This window comes from Salvelinus alpinus, chromosome 3, assembly GCF_045679555.1.
Source record: "Salvelinus alpinus chromosome 3, SLU_Salpinus.1, whole genome shotgun sequence".
Taxonomy (NCBI): Eukaryota; Metazoa; Chordata; class Actinopteri; order Salmoniformes; family Salmonidae; genus Salvelinus; species Salvelinus alpinus.
In genome coordinates this window covers 22,181,618-22,197,239 of record NC_092088.1, presented here as the reverse complement: position 1 = coordinate 22,197,239, position 15,622 = coordinate 22,181,618, and the positions used below count along the sequence as shown (strand labels likewise).

The following is a 15,622-nucleotide window of genomic DNA, read 5'->3' as shown; positions in this document are numbered from 1 at the left end:
CCAGATATTAACATGTGACTTTCCAATCAAGATGATCACTATCAGTTTATGGCTCGGTGTGTCTATACATGTTATTAACATTACCATCAACTGACAGGTGGATCCAAGCCTGCCATCTTCTGATCACAAGCAGGTGTGCTAGCCACCGCTCCACACTGGCTCAGACCATAGCCAATGATAGAGGCCTCTAGTGGCCAAAAGGCTGTAATTAGCATGGGCTGATCCCTCCTGGTGACTGGAGTCATGTTCAACCAAGTCATCAGGAGGGATCTGCCAATCTTGAAGAAGAAAATTGACTACTTCAAAATGGAGATTGCCTCAATGGCGCTGCCCATGCTGTCACAGACGCTATAATGGCACGTAGAGGACTCATCTTTGTCTATCTATCTCTATGGCTCGGACAGACAACCATTCGTTCAGTTCACAGGGGTCCTGGAAGGCACTCGGATTACAGTTTGCATAAATTAGCCAGTTTGTTTAAATGACTTAAGTAAAGTATTGTCCTAAGAAATGTGTATTTATTTTACATTTGTGAAAGTCTGATGCGATTATTAATACATTATAACAAATAATGAAAAGTGAAGGATTGTGTGAACTGGCGCTCTAGGACAGCACACACATCACTGGCTGCTGGTTCCCATGGCAGCAGGTCTCTTAGTCCCCTCATTTGATTGACCGGATCCTTCTTGTTCACCATAGAGGAAACAGGAGTTTCCTATTAACCCACAGAATTCCATCAGACTGTCACTTTTCACTCCTCACTCTTCTCCTCTTCTTCCAACAAACACACTGTAGTTCTGTTTGTGTTGCTTCTAGTCTCTTTAGGTCTTGTGCCTCCAGGCCAAAGACCTATTTTTCTCTGCAGTGAGTCAGTCTTGGGTCAAGGGCTTTTGGGGACTTTGACTATAAACACCATGGGGTCTTTGGCCTTGTTGCTGAAAGCCCTGCGGATGATCTCCACAGCGTGGGGGTGAGTCACGCCCTGCAGGGACACTCCATCCACTGACACCAGCTCAAATCCAGCCTGGGGATGCAACCAGAGGAAGGAAGGTTAGAGTGAATACATTTGTCTTGTGCATGCTCTGTTGCTCTAGTTTGTGCACACACACACACACATTGCCATCTTTCAATTCAACATCACTTTGCGTTGTTATTTGAGCTCAAAAACATAATTCTGATTGCATTGCTCTCTGTTCTTTCTATAATGTGGTGCCAAAGAGTCTAAATGCCCCGGTTCAAAACATGCATTACTCAAATAACCCCCCCCCCCCCTCAGATCAGTACTCTGCCCTCAAATAAAAGAGCTCCTTCAAAAGGCTTATTATAACAAGGATCCCTTGAGATTACCTTGGGCCTCCATCTCATCACTATGTTTGATTTCATCACTAGCTACATTCATATTTCCATTAATCAGGTCAAATCAAATTAGTTGGAAAAGATCTGAATGGAATGTGTGATGTTCATAAGGTGAAATGCTTATCTGAATGGTGGTTTATGGGTCAGGTTGTAGTGAGACGCCTTGGAGCTTATAACAGGTCATAACACAGGTTAGAACAGCTGTACCTTCAGGACTTCACACGTGGAGGCGGCTCCTCCTGGGAAGATCTTCTCTATCTTCACCACCGGCTGCACCTTGGACTCCATCCCACCGGAGATACTGATGCCTGGACCAGGAAAACAAAGGCATTATTTCATACACAAACAACCAAAAATGTGTTGAATTGTATGAGTGAAACATCACATTTGTATTGGCTCTGTTGTAAGCAACTTTGCTGACCCCTTTCTATAATAATTAATAAATACATATTACAGAGAAGTACTGGAGGTGCAATTGTTTGGTAAACCATGCGGATGGCAAACTGACAACGTGACATAAGAATTTTACATGAACTCACCCAGTGACTGCTTAGTCTTGGAGATGCTGACGGTTTTGAACTCGTACTCTATGACCGGCGCGCTGCCATTGAGGCCATTCTCAGAGGAGCTGGGATGCCCGTTCAACCGCTCCCTTCCCAACCCCTCTGCTGTGAAGTCAGCGTCCAGGCCAGAGCCAAACACCTGGGACAACAGGGGCCTGCTGCGTCGAGGAGCGCTCTGCAGAGTGAACACAGTTTCTTTCTCCCTTTTATCAGTTTTCTCCTTTTTACCCTTGGAAGTCCCATTCCTGAAGGGAGACCTCCCCCGCTCTGAGATGGTATCTCCCTGGTTCATTGACACATCAAAGTGGACGGAGCGGACCGTACCACTGTGTCCTCGTAGAGTGGAGCGGGGATCGGTGGTGTTGCTGTGGGCCAGCAGCCAGTTGGGGAGCAGGGGGCTGACGAAGGGAGGACGGAGGGAGTCTGAGGAGGCGTAGCCATCCACTGGGACGTCCAGCAGGGGGGGGAATGCTCTGGAGGTATGGGTGTGCTGCTGCCGGGGGCTCTGGGACGCAGACAGACGCAGCCGCTCTAGCTCCTCCAGCAGCTGGCTCTCCCTCTCCACCTCCTGGGCACTGTGGAGCTCAAAGCCACCCTGGAAGTCTACATGGGGATTCAGGAGTCAGTGTAACAACCAAGATCCTGAAGAGCAGACTTGTGTTCCAACATGACTGTAAAACCGGTTTCCAACAATCATGGTCTTCAACCTGAACCACAATTAGTTGAATCAGGTGTGATAGTGCCGGGCTGGAACAAAAGCCTGCACTTCCCCAAGAATGAATGAAAGAAACACTGCTATACTGTAGATGGGACCGTACTGACCTGGAATGGGGGTGATGAGGTGTCGTCTGGGGGCTCGTCCAGACTGGGGGGAGCGCAGAAGTGGGGATCTGACTACATGATAAAGGAGGGGAGAAAAGGGGTAATTTAAAGAATGGAAACGCTTTCCTTTAAATATATTGTTGAATGTGTGGGGTAGTGTGTACATTACTCTATGAATATTCATGTCTTTCCTCACCAGAACGGTACTTCAAGATATCATAGGCCTCCACTTCGAATGGGACCACCATGTTGTTGAAAAGCCCTAGGTCAGCTGGAGGCAGCAGCATTCTAAAGTGGAAGAGAGAGAGAGAGTTATTAGCTTATAAAAAGAACAGGATTGTTTTCATTGTCCAGTCATCAGATAATTGGATTTGTGAGTTAAGCCGAATGCTAAATCCTTCAACTGGCCGTTCCCCTTCCTATCTAAATCCTTAAAGTGAATGTTGTTACTATTGTTGTTGCCTCTCTGTGTACCTGATCTCTCTCAGCAGCAACAGCTTCTCAGGCCGGTCCAGCACGGCCAGCAGGTGGCGCACCAGGTTCTCCACCACACGCTCTGTTATGTACTGCAAGAGAATAGTGACTATAACACAGCATGCACAAATCCATGGAATAAGGATGATAACAGTTCATATTTTCGGTGCCTCTCCTGCCCAGGCCCCAGGCTCCATACCCGTCGGCAGGTCTTCATGACGGAGGCCACCTCGTCCTCACTCAGCAGCCTGCGGGCCATGCCCTCCACCACCCCCAGCATCTCTGGGTCCGGCCCGCTGGGTCTGCGCCTGCGCTCCCCATCTAGGGACATAACCAACACCCAGCTGATTGTAGTATACCAACTCAACTCTATAACAAACTAACTCTGGTTTTAGCCATACTTATACTCAGACACATTGACTCACAATGACAGAGTAAAACTCCGGTTGAAATAACAGCTAGTTGCACCATCGACTAATGTTATTCTCTTATAGTCTACAGGATGATTGAAGGTACTACTAACCTCCGCCTGCCCCGGATTTGGGGGGGGACTTGGAGCGCCCCTTGGAGGTGTCTCTCCTGCGACCCCTGAACAGCAGGTTGACAAAGGTCTTGGAGCGCTGTAGAGTGCTCCTCTCAGGATTCTTCCCTCCTTTCTGCTGTTGTTTCCTCTGCTTCGTCTGCTTCACCTCTATGGCAGGACAGGAAGGAGACAGGGCCTCAACCAAACAAGACTATACTCAGTCATTTTACAAAAACAGGGTCTTCTGAGTTGTCCAATCATTGCAGTAAACTCCCTTTCTATCTAAACCAGTCCACCCCTCTGGCCTCACCTGCTACAGTGACCTGGCTCTGGGAGCGATGGATGGGCTGACTCGGTCTACTGAGGGCCATTAGGACAGCCGTTTTTGGGGACTCTCCTCTCCCCCTGCCTCCCTCCCCTCCCTCCCCCCGGATGGCCGAGTCCTGCAGGAGGGTGGTGGCCCCCAGGCTGTGGCTAGTGTCCGCACCCATCCTGTGAGGCGAGGGGTCGGTCTGGATGGCGGTGTCAGTGCACTGGCCAGACTCAGACCTCTGGTCCTCAGTAGAGATACAGACGTCCACCATGTCCATGCCGAAGGGCAGGCTGGGGGGGAACATGACCTGAGACAGTCCGCTCAGAGAGGAGATAGGAGTCCCAGAGGACAAGGATGAGGCAGAGGAGTTGGAGTCCGAGCCCTGGGAGGAAGACGGCCGAGTCCCATTGCCACTGGCCACTGAGAGAGAGGAGACACATACATCAGTACAGATATAGTGTTTGTTTTGAATTGTTTGTGTGGAAGATCTATATTCAAAAATAAAAGTTAGCAAAAGTCACCAGTGGCACGTTGCTTTCTTAAATAATTCAAAAACACACCTGAAACATAATATAGGCTACATGAGGTAAGGAGATGGTTACATACACTTGTTAAGCCACCTGTATTCTGCCACCATCTCCTTATAGGCAGGGTATCGTCCCGCTTCCTGCAAAGATGCGGCCAGAGATATGCAAATAGGTTACAGTAGAGTTCTTGACCCGTTCACAGGATCAAGAGTAACTCTAGAACCACAAAGACAGAGTCATATATAACGTAGAGAAAGAGCAGCAAAAAGGTCGACAACAAGCAATGGAAATGGTTCTATTCCCAACACATATTCCACCTTTGACATGCTTCGTACTGTTATTTTCCCTAGTACTGGTAATGGTGTTTCCCTTAGAGGGGCCAAGGCAAGGTAAAGAATTGGAGAACATTAAGGTACAAAATGCGCCTGTGTGCTTTTGATCATCACCTGATCCTGGCCGAGCTGCCAGGTGAATAATGCATGCGGCCTGGCTATTTTTCACAGGGTGAAACCCAACCCGCCACAGGTAAAGTGAGCGAGCAATATTACGACTGTACGCCAGCTGTCTGCCCTGCCACGCAACCTGCTCTCTTGGTGTGTGTACTGTAGCAACGGTGTCCGTGGGTGTGTGTGAAAGAGAGAGACAGTGAGTGAGTGACTGTGTGGGCCATTTTCACTGACCAGTACAATTGGGCTACACACTTTCTCAATGGAGAGTAGTCATGGTTCATTCTGGAAGGTGATACACCTTCATTACCAGGTCATCAATACACCAAGAAGCATGGATCTCCACGTGTAAATATGAACACAGCGGTGGAAAAAATCTATAATCTCATTTGGATCTATATTGAATCACAAGCTCCAATTGTCTGTTTTCAAAGTCTTCGACGTTCAAGGTAGAAGGTCAAAGGTCACCCACACTCACCTTGATGGTCAGCATGATGTGTGTGTGGCTCTTCAGCACCTCCACGGCACTGCTGTGGCTGATGTCCTCAAAGCTTACACCGTTGGCCGCAAGGATCTGGTCGCCCATATTGATGCCGTTCCGTTCACCCAGACCACCAGGATCCAATCTGACACAGCACACATCATAATATCACTAAACAGCGAAGGGCATAAGTCCGGCACAGCACAGGAAACACAGACACTGCAAACTAAGCAAGGATTTAAATTATGAATTCAAAAAGCGGTTCAACTTTATTTTGAATGATTTCTTTGTTTCTCAAGCCGGAGATGTTACAGTATGAGCCTACTTGGAGACGTAGATGCCCAGGCCGAACTCCTTGCCCCCTCGGATGTTGAAGCCCAGGCAGTAGTCATCTGAGGTGGTGTAGAGGTGGATGATCCTCCGCAGGGCCCCATCTGAACTGGCCACCGAGGCGGAGGGTGTACGCCCACTCTCCTCCACCACCATCCTACCGTGGATCAGATCCACCCTGCAATGGAGATATGTTATGGGGTCGAATGTTTTCGTGACGTACACTGGCACATATGGATACACACTGTAGTAGAGTTCTGCTTTATTATGAGTAATCAAACCATTGGCATACACTAAGTGTACAAAACATTATGAACACTTGCTCTTTCCATGACAGACTGACCAGGTGAATCCAGGTGAAATCTATGATCCCTTAATGATGTCACTTGTTAAATTCACTTCAAAATCAGTGTAGATGAAGGGGAGGTGACAGGTTAAAGAAGGATTTTTAAGCCTTGAGACAACTGAGACATGGATTGTGTATGTGCCATTCAGAGGGTGAATGGGCGAGACAAAATATTGAAGTGCCTTTGAGCGGGGTATGGTAGTAGGTGCCAGGCACACGGGTTTGAGTCTGTCAAGAACTGCAACGCTGCTGGGTTTTTTACACTCAACACTCAGTGTATACTGGTGCATAAGGATATATACTGCAATAGAGTTATACTCACTAACATTTAGGCTAGGAGTAATCGAACCATTGATATATACTGTATACATGTATCAAATACATGTAAAGACATGATCAGACCTATATAAGTACTTAAAGATAAACTATGGAATTTAAGTTGCTAATTAGATAAATTGAAATTTTAGATAAATTAGATAAATTTATAATTTAGATAAATTGCTTTAGATAAATTAGATAAGTTGCTTCATTGACAGGATTCTAACTAGACACAATCAAATCAGTAAGACAATTCAAGGGGTGAAAGGGACTCACAAGGGGTGAAAGGGATTCCAAAATGTGGCTCCATTGACAGAGAAAATGTGTAATTTATAATCAGAGGTCGGTGCTTACCAGGTTGTCTTCTCTTTGGAGTAGCGGATACCGGGTACTTTGCCCACGCGTCTCACCACCATCCTCAGTCTGTTGTTCCCTGTCAGGACTTTAACTGCACTGCTCATAGTGATGCTCTCCAAGCTCACCCCATTCACCTCCACCAGCTTGTCCCCCACACACAGGCCTGCCTGCTCTGTGGACACATGCAGTGCATTCGTAAAGTATTCAGACCCCATGACTTTTTCCACATTTTGTTACATTGCAGCCTTATTCTTCAAAAAAAAAAAAAATGTTTTAATCCATAAGTATTCAGACCCTTTACTCAGTACTTTGTTAATGCCCCAATGGCAGCGATTACAGCCTCAAGTCTTCTTGGGTATGACGCTACAAGCTTGGCACACCTGTATTTGGGGAGTTTCTCCCATTCTTTTCTGCAGATCCTCTCAAGCTCTGTCAGGTGGGATGGGGAGGGTCGCTGCACAGCTATGCTCGATCGGGTTCAAGTCCGGGCTCTGGCTGGGCCACTCAAGGACATTCAGAGATAAAAATGCCATTTTAAAAATGGCGCCGGAGCAGAAGGCAGACGTTTTATGTGCCCCCAACCGATTGTGATTTTGTTTGTTTATCTGCATTGTTTGTAACTTATTTTTTTAAACGTATTTTGTACATAATGTTGCCGCTACCGTCTCTTATGACCGAAAATAACTTCTAGACATCAGGACTGCGATTACTCACCACGGACAAGCAGAATCCTTTTTCTTCTTTCACAACTCTGACGAGCCAAGGCGGAGGAAATACGGCTCCCTCGGGAACAGGCCCCGACCCCAGTGATCTGCGTGAAGAGGAGGTGGAGAAAGAGAGGCCGGAGGGCGGGCTGCCTTCTGAGGAGTAGGAGGTGATCGAATAAACCCCCACTCCCCTCAATTCTGCTCGCAAACATGCAATCTTTGAACAATAACATGGACGAGTTATTGGGAAGATTAAACTACCAACGGGACATTAAAAACTGTAACATCTTATGCTTCACGGAGTCGTGGCTGAACGACGACAATATCAACATACAGCTGGCTGGTTATACGATGTACCGGCAGGATAGAACAGCGGCGTCTGGTAAGACAAGGGGCGGCGGTGTATGTATTTTTGTAAACAACAGCTGGTGCATGATATCTAAGGAAGTCTCGAGCCATTTTTTGTTTCACATGATAAGCATTACCTACTGAGAGAGTTTAATCTATATTCTTTGTAGCTGTTTACATACCACCACAGTCAGAGGCTGGCACTAAGATAGCATTGCATGAGCTGTATTCCGCCATAAGCAAACAAGAAAATGCTCACCCAGAGGCGGCGCTCCTAGTAGCCGGGGACTTTAATGCAGGGAAACTTAAATCAGTTTTACCTCATTTCTATCAACATGTTAAATGTGCAACCAGAGGGAAAAGAACTCTGGACCACCTATACTCCACACACAGAGATGCATACAACACTCTCACTCCCCCTCCATTTGGCAAATATGACCATAATTCTATCCTCCTGATTCCTGCTTACAAAATTAAATTAAAGCAGGAAGCACCAGTGACTAGATGAAGCAGATGCTAAGCTACAGGACTGTTTTGCTAGCAGACTGGAATATGTTCCGGGATTCCTCCAACGGCATTAAGGAGTACACCACATCTGTCATTGACTTCATCAATAAGTGCATCGATGACGTCGTCCCCACAGTGACTGTACGTACAATTGAAGTCGGAAGTTTACATACACCTTAGCCAAATACATATAAACTCAGTCTTAGGTCAGTTAGGATCACCACTTTATTTTAAGAATGTGAAATGTTAGAATAATAGTAGAGAGAATGATTTATTTCAGCTTTTATTTATTTCATCACATTCCCAGTTGGTCAGAAGTTTACAAACACTCAATTAGTATTTGGTAGCATTGCCTTTAAATTGTTTAACTTAGGTCAAACGTTTCGGGTAGCCTTCCAAAAGCTTCCCACAATAAGTTGGGTGAATTTTGGCCCATGCCTCCTGACATAGCTGGTGTAACTGAGTCAGGTTTGTAGGCCTCCTTGCTTGCACACACTTTTTCAGTTCTGCCCAAAAATGTTCTATAGGATTGAGGTCAGGGCTTTGTGATGGCCATTCCAATACCTTGACTTTGTTGTCCTTAAGCCATTTTGCCACAACCTTGGAAGTATGCTTCGGGTCATTGTCCATTTGGAAGACCCATTTGCGACCAAACTTTAAGTTCCTGACTGATGTCTTGAGATGTTGCTTCAATATATCCACATAATTTTCCTACCTCATGATGCCATCTATTTTGTGAAGTGCACCAGTCCCTCCTGCAGCAAAGCACCCCCACAACATGATGCTGCCACTCCCGTGCTTCACTGTTGGGATGGTGTTCTTCGGCTTTTCCTCCAAACATAACGATGGTCATTATGGCCAAACAGTTCTATTTTTGTGTCATCAGACCAGAGGACATTTCTCCAAAAAGTACGATCATTGTCCCCATGTGCAGTTGCAAACCGTAGTCTGGCTTTTTTATGGCGATTTTGGAGCAGTGGCTTCTTCCTTGCTGAGCGGCCTTTCAGGTTATGTCGATATAGGACTAATTTTACTGTGACTATAGATACTTTTGTACCTGTTTCCTCCAGCATCTTCACAAGGTCCTTTGCTGTTGTTCTGGGATTAATTTGCACTTTTCGCACCAAAGTATGTTCATCTCAAGGAGACAGAACACGTCTCCTTCCTGAGCGGTATGACGGCTGCTTGGTCCCATGGTGTTTATACTTCCGTACTATTGTTTGTACAGATGAACGTGGTACCTTCAGGTGTTTGGAAATTGCTCCCATGGATGAACCAGACTTATGGAGGTCTACAATAATTTTTCTGAGGTCTTGGCTGATTTCTTTTGATTTTCCCATGATGTCAAGCAAAGAGGCACAGAGTTTGAAGGTAGGCCTTGAAATACATCCACAGGTACACCTCCAATTGACTCAAATTATGTCAATTAGCCTATCAGAAGCTTCTAAAGCCATGACATCATTTTCTGGAATTTTCCAAGCTGTTTAAAGGCACAGTCAACTTAGTGTATGTAAACTTCTGACCCACTGGAATTGTGATACAGTGAATTATAAGTGAAATAATATGTCTGTAAACAATTGTTGTAAAAATTACTTGTGTCATGCACAAAGTAGATGTTCTAACCGACTTGCCAAAACTATAGTTTGTTAACAAGAAATGTGTGGAGTGGTTGAAAAACGAGTTTTAATGACTCCAACCTAAGTGTATGTAAATCTCCCACTTCAACTGTACATACCCCAACCAGAAACCATGGATTACAGGCAGCATCCGCACTGAGCTAAAGGCTAGAGCTGCTGCTTTCAAGGAGCGGTACTCTAACCCGGAAGCTTATAAGAAATCCCGCTATGCCCTCCGACGAACCATCAAACAGGCAAAGCTTCAATACAGGACTAAGATCGAGTCATACTACACCGGCTCTGACGCTCGTCGGATGTGGCAGTGCCTGCAAACCATTACAGACTAGAAAGGGAAGCACAGCCGAGAGCTGCCCAGTGACACGAGCCTACCGGACGAGCTAAACTACTTCTATGCTAGCTTTGAGGCAAATAACACTGAAACATGCATGAGACCACCAGATGTACTGGAAGACTGTGTGATCACGCTCGCCGCAGCCGATGTGAGTAAGACCTTTAGACAGGTCAACAGTCACAAGGCTGCAGGGCCAGACAGATTACCAGGACGTGTACTCCGAGCATGCGCTGACCAACTAGAAAGTGTCTTCACTGACATTTTCAACCTCTCCCTGTCCGAGTCTGTAATACCAACATGTTTTAAGCAGCATAGTGCCTGTGCCCAAGAACACTAAGGTAACCAGCCTAAATGACTACCGACCCGTAGCACTCACGTCTGTAGCCATGAATTGCTTTGAAATGCTGGTCATGGCTCACATCAACACCATCATCCCAGAAACCCTAGACCCACTCCAATTTGCATACCGCCCCAACAGATCTACAGATGATATGTGAGAATGCTATTCATTGACTACAGCTCAGCGTCGTGCCCTCAAAGCTCATCAATAAGCTAAGGACCCTGGGACTAAATACTTCCCTCTGCAACTGGATCCAGGACTTCCTGACAGGCTGCACCAGGTGGTAAGGGTAGGTAACAACACATCCGCCAAGCTGATCCTCAACACAGGGATCCCTCAGGGGTGCGTGCTCAGTCCCCTCCTGTACTCCCTGTTTACTCATGACTACACGGCCAGGCACGACTCCAACACCATCATTAAATTTGGCAATGACACAACAGTAGGCCTGATCAACGACAACAACGAGACAGCCTATTGGGAGGAGGTCAGAGATCTGGCCGTGTGGTGCCAGGACAACAACCTCTCCCTCAATGTGATCAAGACAAAAGAGATGATTGTGGACTACAGAAACAAGAGGACCGAGCACGCCCCCATTCTCATCGACGGGGCTGCAGTGGAGCAGGTTGAGAGCTTCAAGTTCCTTGGTGTCCACATCACCAACAAACTAACATGGTCCAAGCACACTATGACAGTCGTGAAGCGGGCACGACAAAACCTATTTCCCCTCAGGAGACTGAAAAGATTTGGCATGGGTCCTCAGAATATCAAAAGGTTCTACAGCTGCACCTTTGAGAGCATCCTGACTGGTTGCATCACTGCCTGGTATGGCAACTGCTCGGCCTCCGACCGCAAGGCACTACAGAGGGTAGTGCGAACGGCCCAGTACATCACTGGGGCCAGGCTTCCTGCCATCCAGGACCTCTATACCAGGCGGTGTCAGAGGAAGGCCCTGAAAATTGTCAAAGACTCCAGCCGCCATAGTCATAGACTGTTCTCTCTGCTACCACATGGCAAGCGGTACTGGAGCGCCAAGTCTAGGTCCAAGAGGCTTCTAAACAGCTGCTATCCCAAGCCATAAGACTCCTGAACATCTAGTCAAATGGCTAACCAGACTATTCACATTGCCCCCCTCCCCTCTCCACACCACTGCCACTCTCTGTTGTCATCTATGCATAGTCACTTCAATTAACTCTATCTACATGTACATACTACCTCAACTAACCGGTGCCCTTGCACATTGACTCTGTACCGGCACATCCCTGTATATATTGTTATTTTTTACTGCTCCTCTTTAATTACTTGTTACTTTTATCTCTTATTCTTATCCATGTTTTTTTAAACTGCACTGTCGGTTAGGGGCTCGTAAGTAAGCATTTCACTGTGAGGTCTACACCTGTTGATTTGTCCCAAAGCCACTCCTGCGTTGTCTTGGCTGTGTGCTTAGGGCTGTTGTCCTGTTGGAAGGTGAACCTTCTCCCCAGTCTGAGGTCCTGAGCGCTCTGGAGCAGGTTTTCATCAAGGATCTCTCTGTACTTTGCTCCGTTCATCTGTCCCTCGATCCTGACTAGTCTCCCAGTCCCTGCCGCTGAATAACATACACACAGCATGATGCTTCCACCACCATGCTTCACCGTAAGGATGGTGCCAGGTTTCCTCCAGACGTGAAGCTTGGCATTCAGGCCAAAGAGTTCAATCTTGGTTTCATCAGACCAGAGAATCTTGTTTCTCATGGTCTGAGAGTCCTTTAGGTGCCTTTTGGCAAACTCCAAGCAGGCTGTCGTGTGCCCTTTACTGAGGAGTGGCTTCCTTCTGGCCACTCTACCATAAAGGCCTGATTGGTGGAGTGCTGCAGAGATGGTTGTCCATCTGGAAGGTTCTCCCATCAACACAAAGGAACTCTGGAGCACTGTCAGTGTGACCATCAGGTTTGTAGTCACCTCCCTGATAAAGGCCCTTCTCCCCCGATTGCTCAGTTTGACCGGGAGGGCAGCTCTAGGAAGAGTCTTGGTGGTTCCAAACTTGTTCCATTTAAGAATGATGGAGGCCACTGTGTTCTTGGGGACCTTCAATGCTGCAGAAATATTTTGGGACCCTTCCCCAGATCTGTGCCTCGACACAATCCTGTCTCGAAGCTCTACAGACAATTCCTTCGACCTCATGGCTTGGTTTTTGCTCTGACATGCACTGTCAACTGTGGAATCTTATATAGACAGGTGTGTGCTTTTCCAAATCATGTCCAATCAATTTAATTTACCACAGGTGGACTCCAATCAAGTTGTAGAAACATCTCAAGGATGATCAATGGAAACAGGATGCACCTGAGCTCAATTTCGAGTCTCATTTCAAAGGGTCTGAATACTTAAATATTTGCATTTATTTATTTGCAAACATTTCTAAAAACCTGTTTTCGCTTTGTCGTTATGGGGTATTGTGTGTAGATTGATGAGGGAAAAAAATTATTTCATCCATTTTGCAGTAAGGCTGTAGCGTAACAAAATGTGGAAGAAGTCAAGGGGTCTGAATACTTTCCGAATGCACTGTACAGTACATGCATGGACACAGCCATACAGATGCAGACGCTCACACACACACAGTCGGTCTCTCAATTTAAAAACAGTCAAGGTAGAACAGTGTCACTCATGTTATGTCACACCTGTCATGTGTAGACTAAATGTGTAACACAGATATATAGTTGTCTGGATGTATTGTTTACCTGCGGAGCTGTTGTCCTCTACCTTGCTGACAAAGATGCTGAGGCCGTGCTCTGAGCCTCCACGCACGCTGAAGCCCAGCCTGCCGTCCACACTCTTATCCACTGTGACCGTATGGATGTCCTCACTGTCATCTCCACCTGACAAACACGTCATAGATCAATACAGATACTCCCAGGTGAACTCCAAGAGAAAATTCTGTTGTAAGTTTGATGAGTGACACTTTGATAATATAAGGGATCACAAAAATGCACCTTTTGCCTGTATGTCATATGGAGTTAATTTTATGCCACAATTTATAATCTGTCTTCAAAGAGCTGAACACATTAATTTAAAAAAACAAATGGTGCTTAACTGTCTGTGTAGCAGTATATGGATTGTGATGAGGGGAGGCCTATATGCCAGACACTGGTCATGCCTTAGAGGGCACGCTGATCTGATCTGAGCCAATCTCTGGTGTGGTGTATCAGAGCGGCAGCCTCACCGTCCACAGGAGAGTTGATGAGGATGACCCGGCCCATGGGGGAGGAAGATTGGATTCCACGGCGCTGCTGCTGCTTCCGGAGGAGGTGGTGCGTAGCCGTGCCTGACCTCTGAGTCCCGGGGGTTGCGTCCCTGCGGGAGGGGTCTGACGAGTGAGCCATGGCCAGGAGCTGGGTCCTCTTTCACACACGCCTACCCAGTACACACTCCTCCAGGGGCTCAGCGCTGGATGAAGGAGCCTAGAACAGAAGGAGATGGAGGCTCAGGGTTGCTGAAACCAGATAATAGTACAATTCAATGGCTTGAAATTGTCATAAATGCATGCACCGAAGCCAGAACATAAACTAGCAGAATATATTGGCACGATTGAGTAGCATGGTAACTTACCAGTGGAGATGGGTGGTTTGTGACATGTTGGCAGACCCTCCGCCTCCCTGGACTCACACTCTGGTCCATTCCTGGCCATGGTGAATCTCACTCCCCCACCTAACACCATGAGAAACACAGACCTGTCCAGTGTATGCAGGGTCAGATACCTCATCCAATTGAATAACCAACCAAATGTTATGTGCGAACTGATAAGGATACATGTTGCTCAATTATTTCCAAACATGCTGCAATTTCTTAGATCATATCGACTGTAGGTTGAGCAATGATGAACGGCTGAGCTCTTTTTGATAACGGGTTCTTAAGCTTACTTTCATCAACCTGCCTGACCCAATTACAGACACGATGTCACATGCTTTTGATGCCATGGATACCTTGGACTAAACTTAACCCAATGCGTGATAAACCCGGTGTCGTCATGAAGGAGGATTTCCCCCATGCGCCTACGGCTTGTCGGGACCTTGGACAGCGACGTTGAACTAACTGCGTAAATAGAATGCGCTGTTGGCAACATTATGTTAGTCAAGCATCCTAACTACTGGCATGTAAAGTAGGCCGGCCTTAAAGTACACTTCCCTTACTATTATATGTTTTATTAGAGGTAATGCGTACGTTATCTGCGTACGTTATCTGCGTAGTTCGTCAACAACAGCCACAGCCTGGGAGCTGTACAAAAGCCTACCGTGGCATGTCTTGCCATTTCTATATAGTCTAAATAAAATTAATTAATTAAATAAAGCGCTCCGACAAAATGAATGGTACGGCTGATAAATACATTTATAAAAACTAAAGCGATGATAATGTGCAGATATTCACCAGCACCATTTCACCAGCAATGACTGACTACTAAGTTGCTGGAAGGTGTTAAGGTTACATTAATTCACTCGACAGCATACAGATATCCTAGGATGAACTCAAGCTATTGTTTTAACCGGATTTTTAGGTTTTAACATTACCTTTGTCCATGTTGTGTTGAATGACCTAGCTCACCTGGGAAGAGCACAAAACTATCGAGGTCCCGCCCTCTACAGCAATGTTATTGGATGTCTTCATTTTGACTGGGACACAAAACTGCTTTCAGATTGGCTGCTGAACCAGCTCATCGTTCCTCTGAGTAGGAAATACAGGTAGGCAACTCATGGCAAATGGGCATACTATATCCTAATTTTATGAGCCATATTTTTCTAAAAGCCATAATAATCAATTTCTATATCAAATAAAGGTATTTGATCAAATCCACTGTGTCCTGGCATAAAAGCAGTCTTCATTTAGAGCGTTGGGCCAGTAACCGAAAGGTTGCCAAATCGAATCCCTG

The 15,622-nt window shown here is 46.3% G+C and overlaps 1 protein-coding gene across 1 annotated transcript; it reads right to left on the bottom strand.

The window, feature by feature from the left end:
* Positions 1–498: 498 nt before the first annotated feature.
* LOC139570295 (PDZ domain-containing protein 7-like) lies at positions 499–15,620 on the bottom strand. The gene is made up of 16 exons (XM_071392064.1): positions 14,308–15,620; positions 13,922–14,159; positions 13,440–13,577; positions 6,854–7,028; positions 5,831–6,013; positions 5,503–5,650; positions 4,658–4,718; positions 4,049–4,471; positions 3,739–3,906; positions 3,415–3,536; positions 3,216–3,307; positions 2,938–3,029; positions 2,742–2,813; positions 1,896–2,522; positions 1,564–1,664; positions 499–1,024 (listed from the first exon to the last, which is right to left on the bottom strand). Exons 2-16 carry the CDS (start codon positions 14,079–14,081, stop codon positions 881–883), a joined length of 2,706 nt encoding a protein of 901 aa, XP_071248165.1. The 5' UTR covers positions 14,082–14,159; positions 14,308–15,620; the 3' UTR covers positions 499–880.
* Positions 15,621–15,622: the final 2 nt, after the last annotated feature.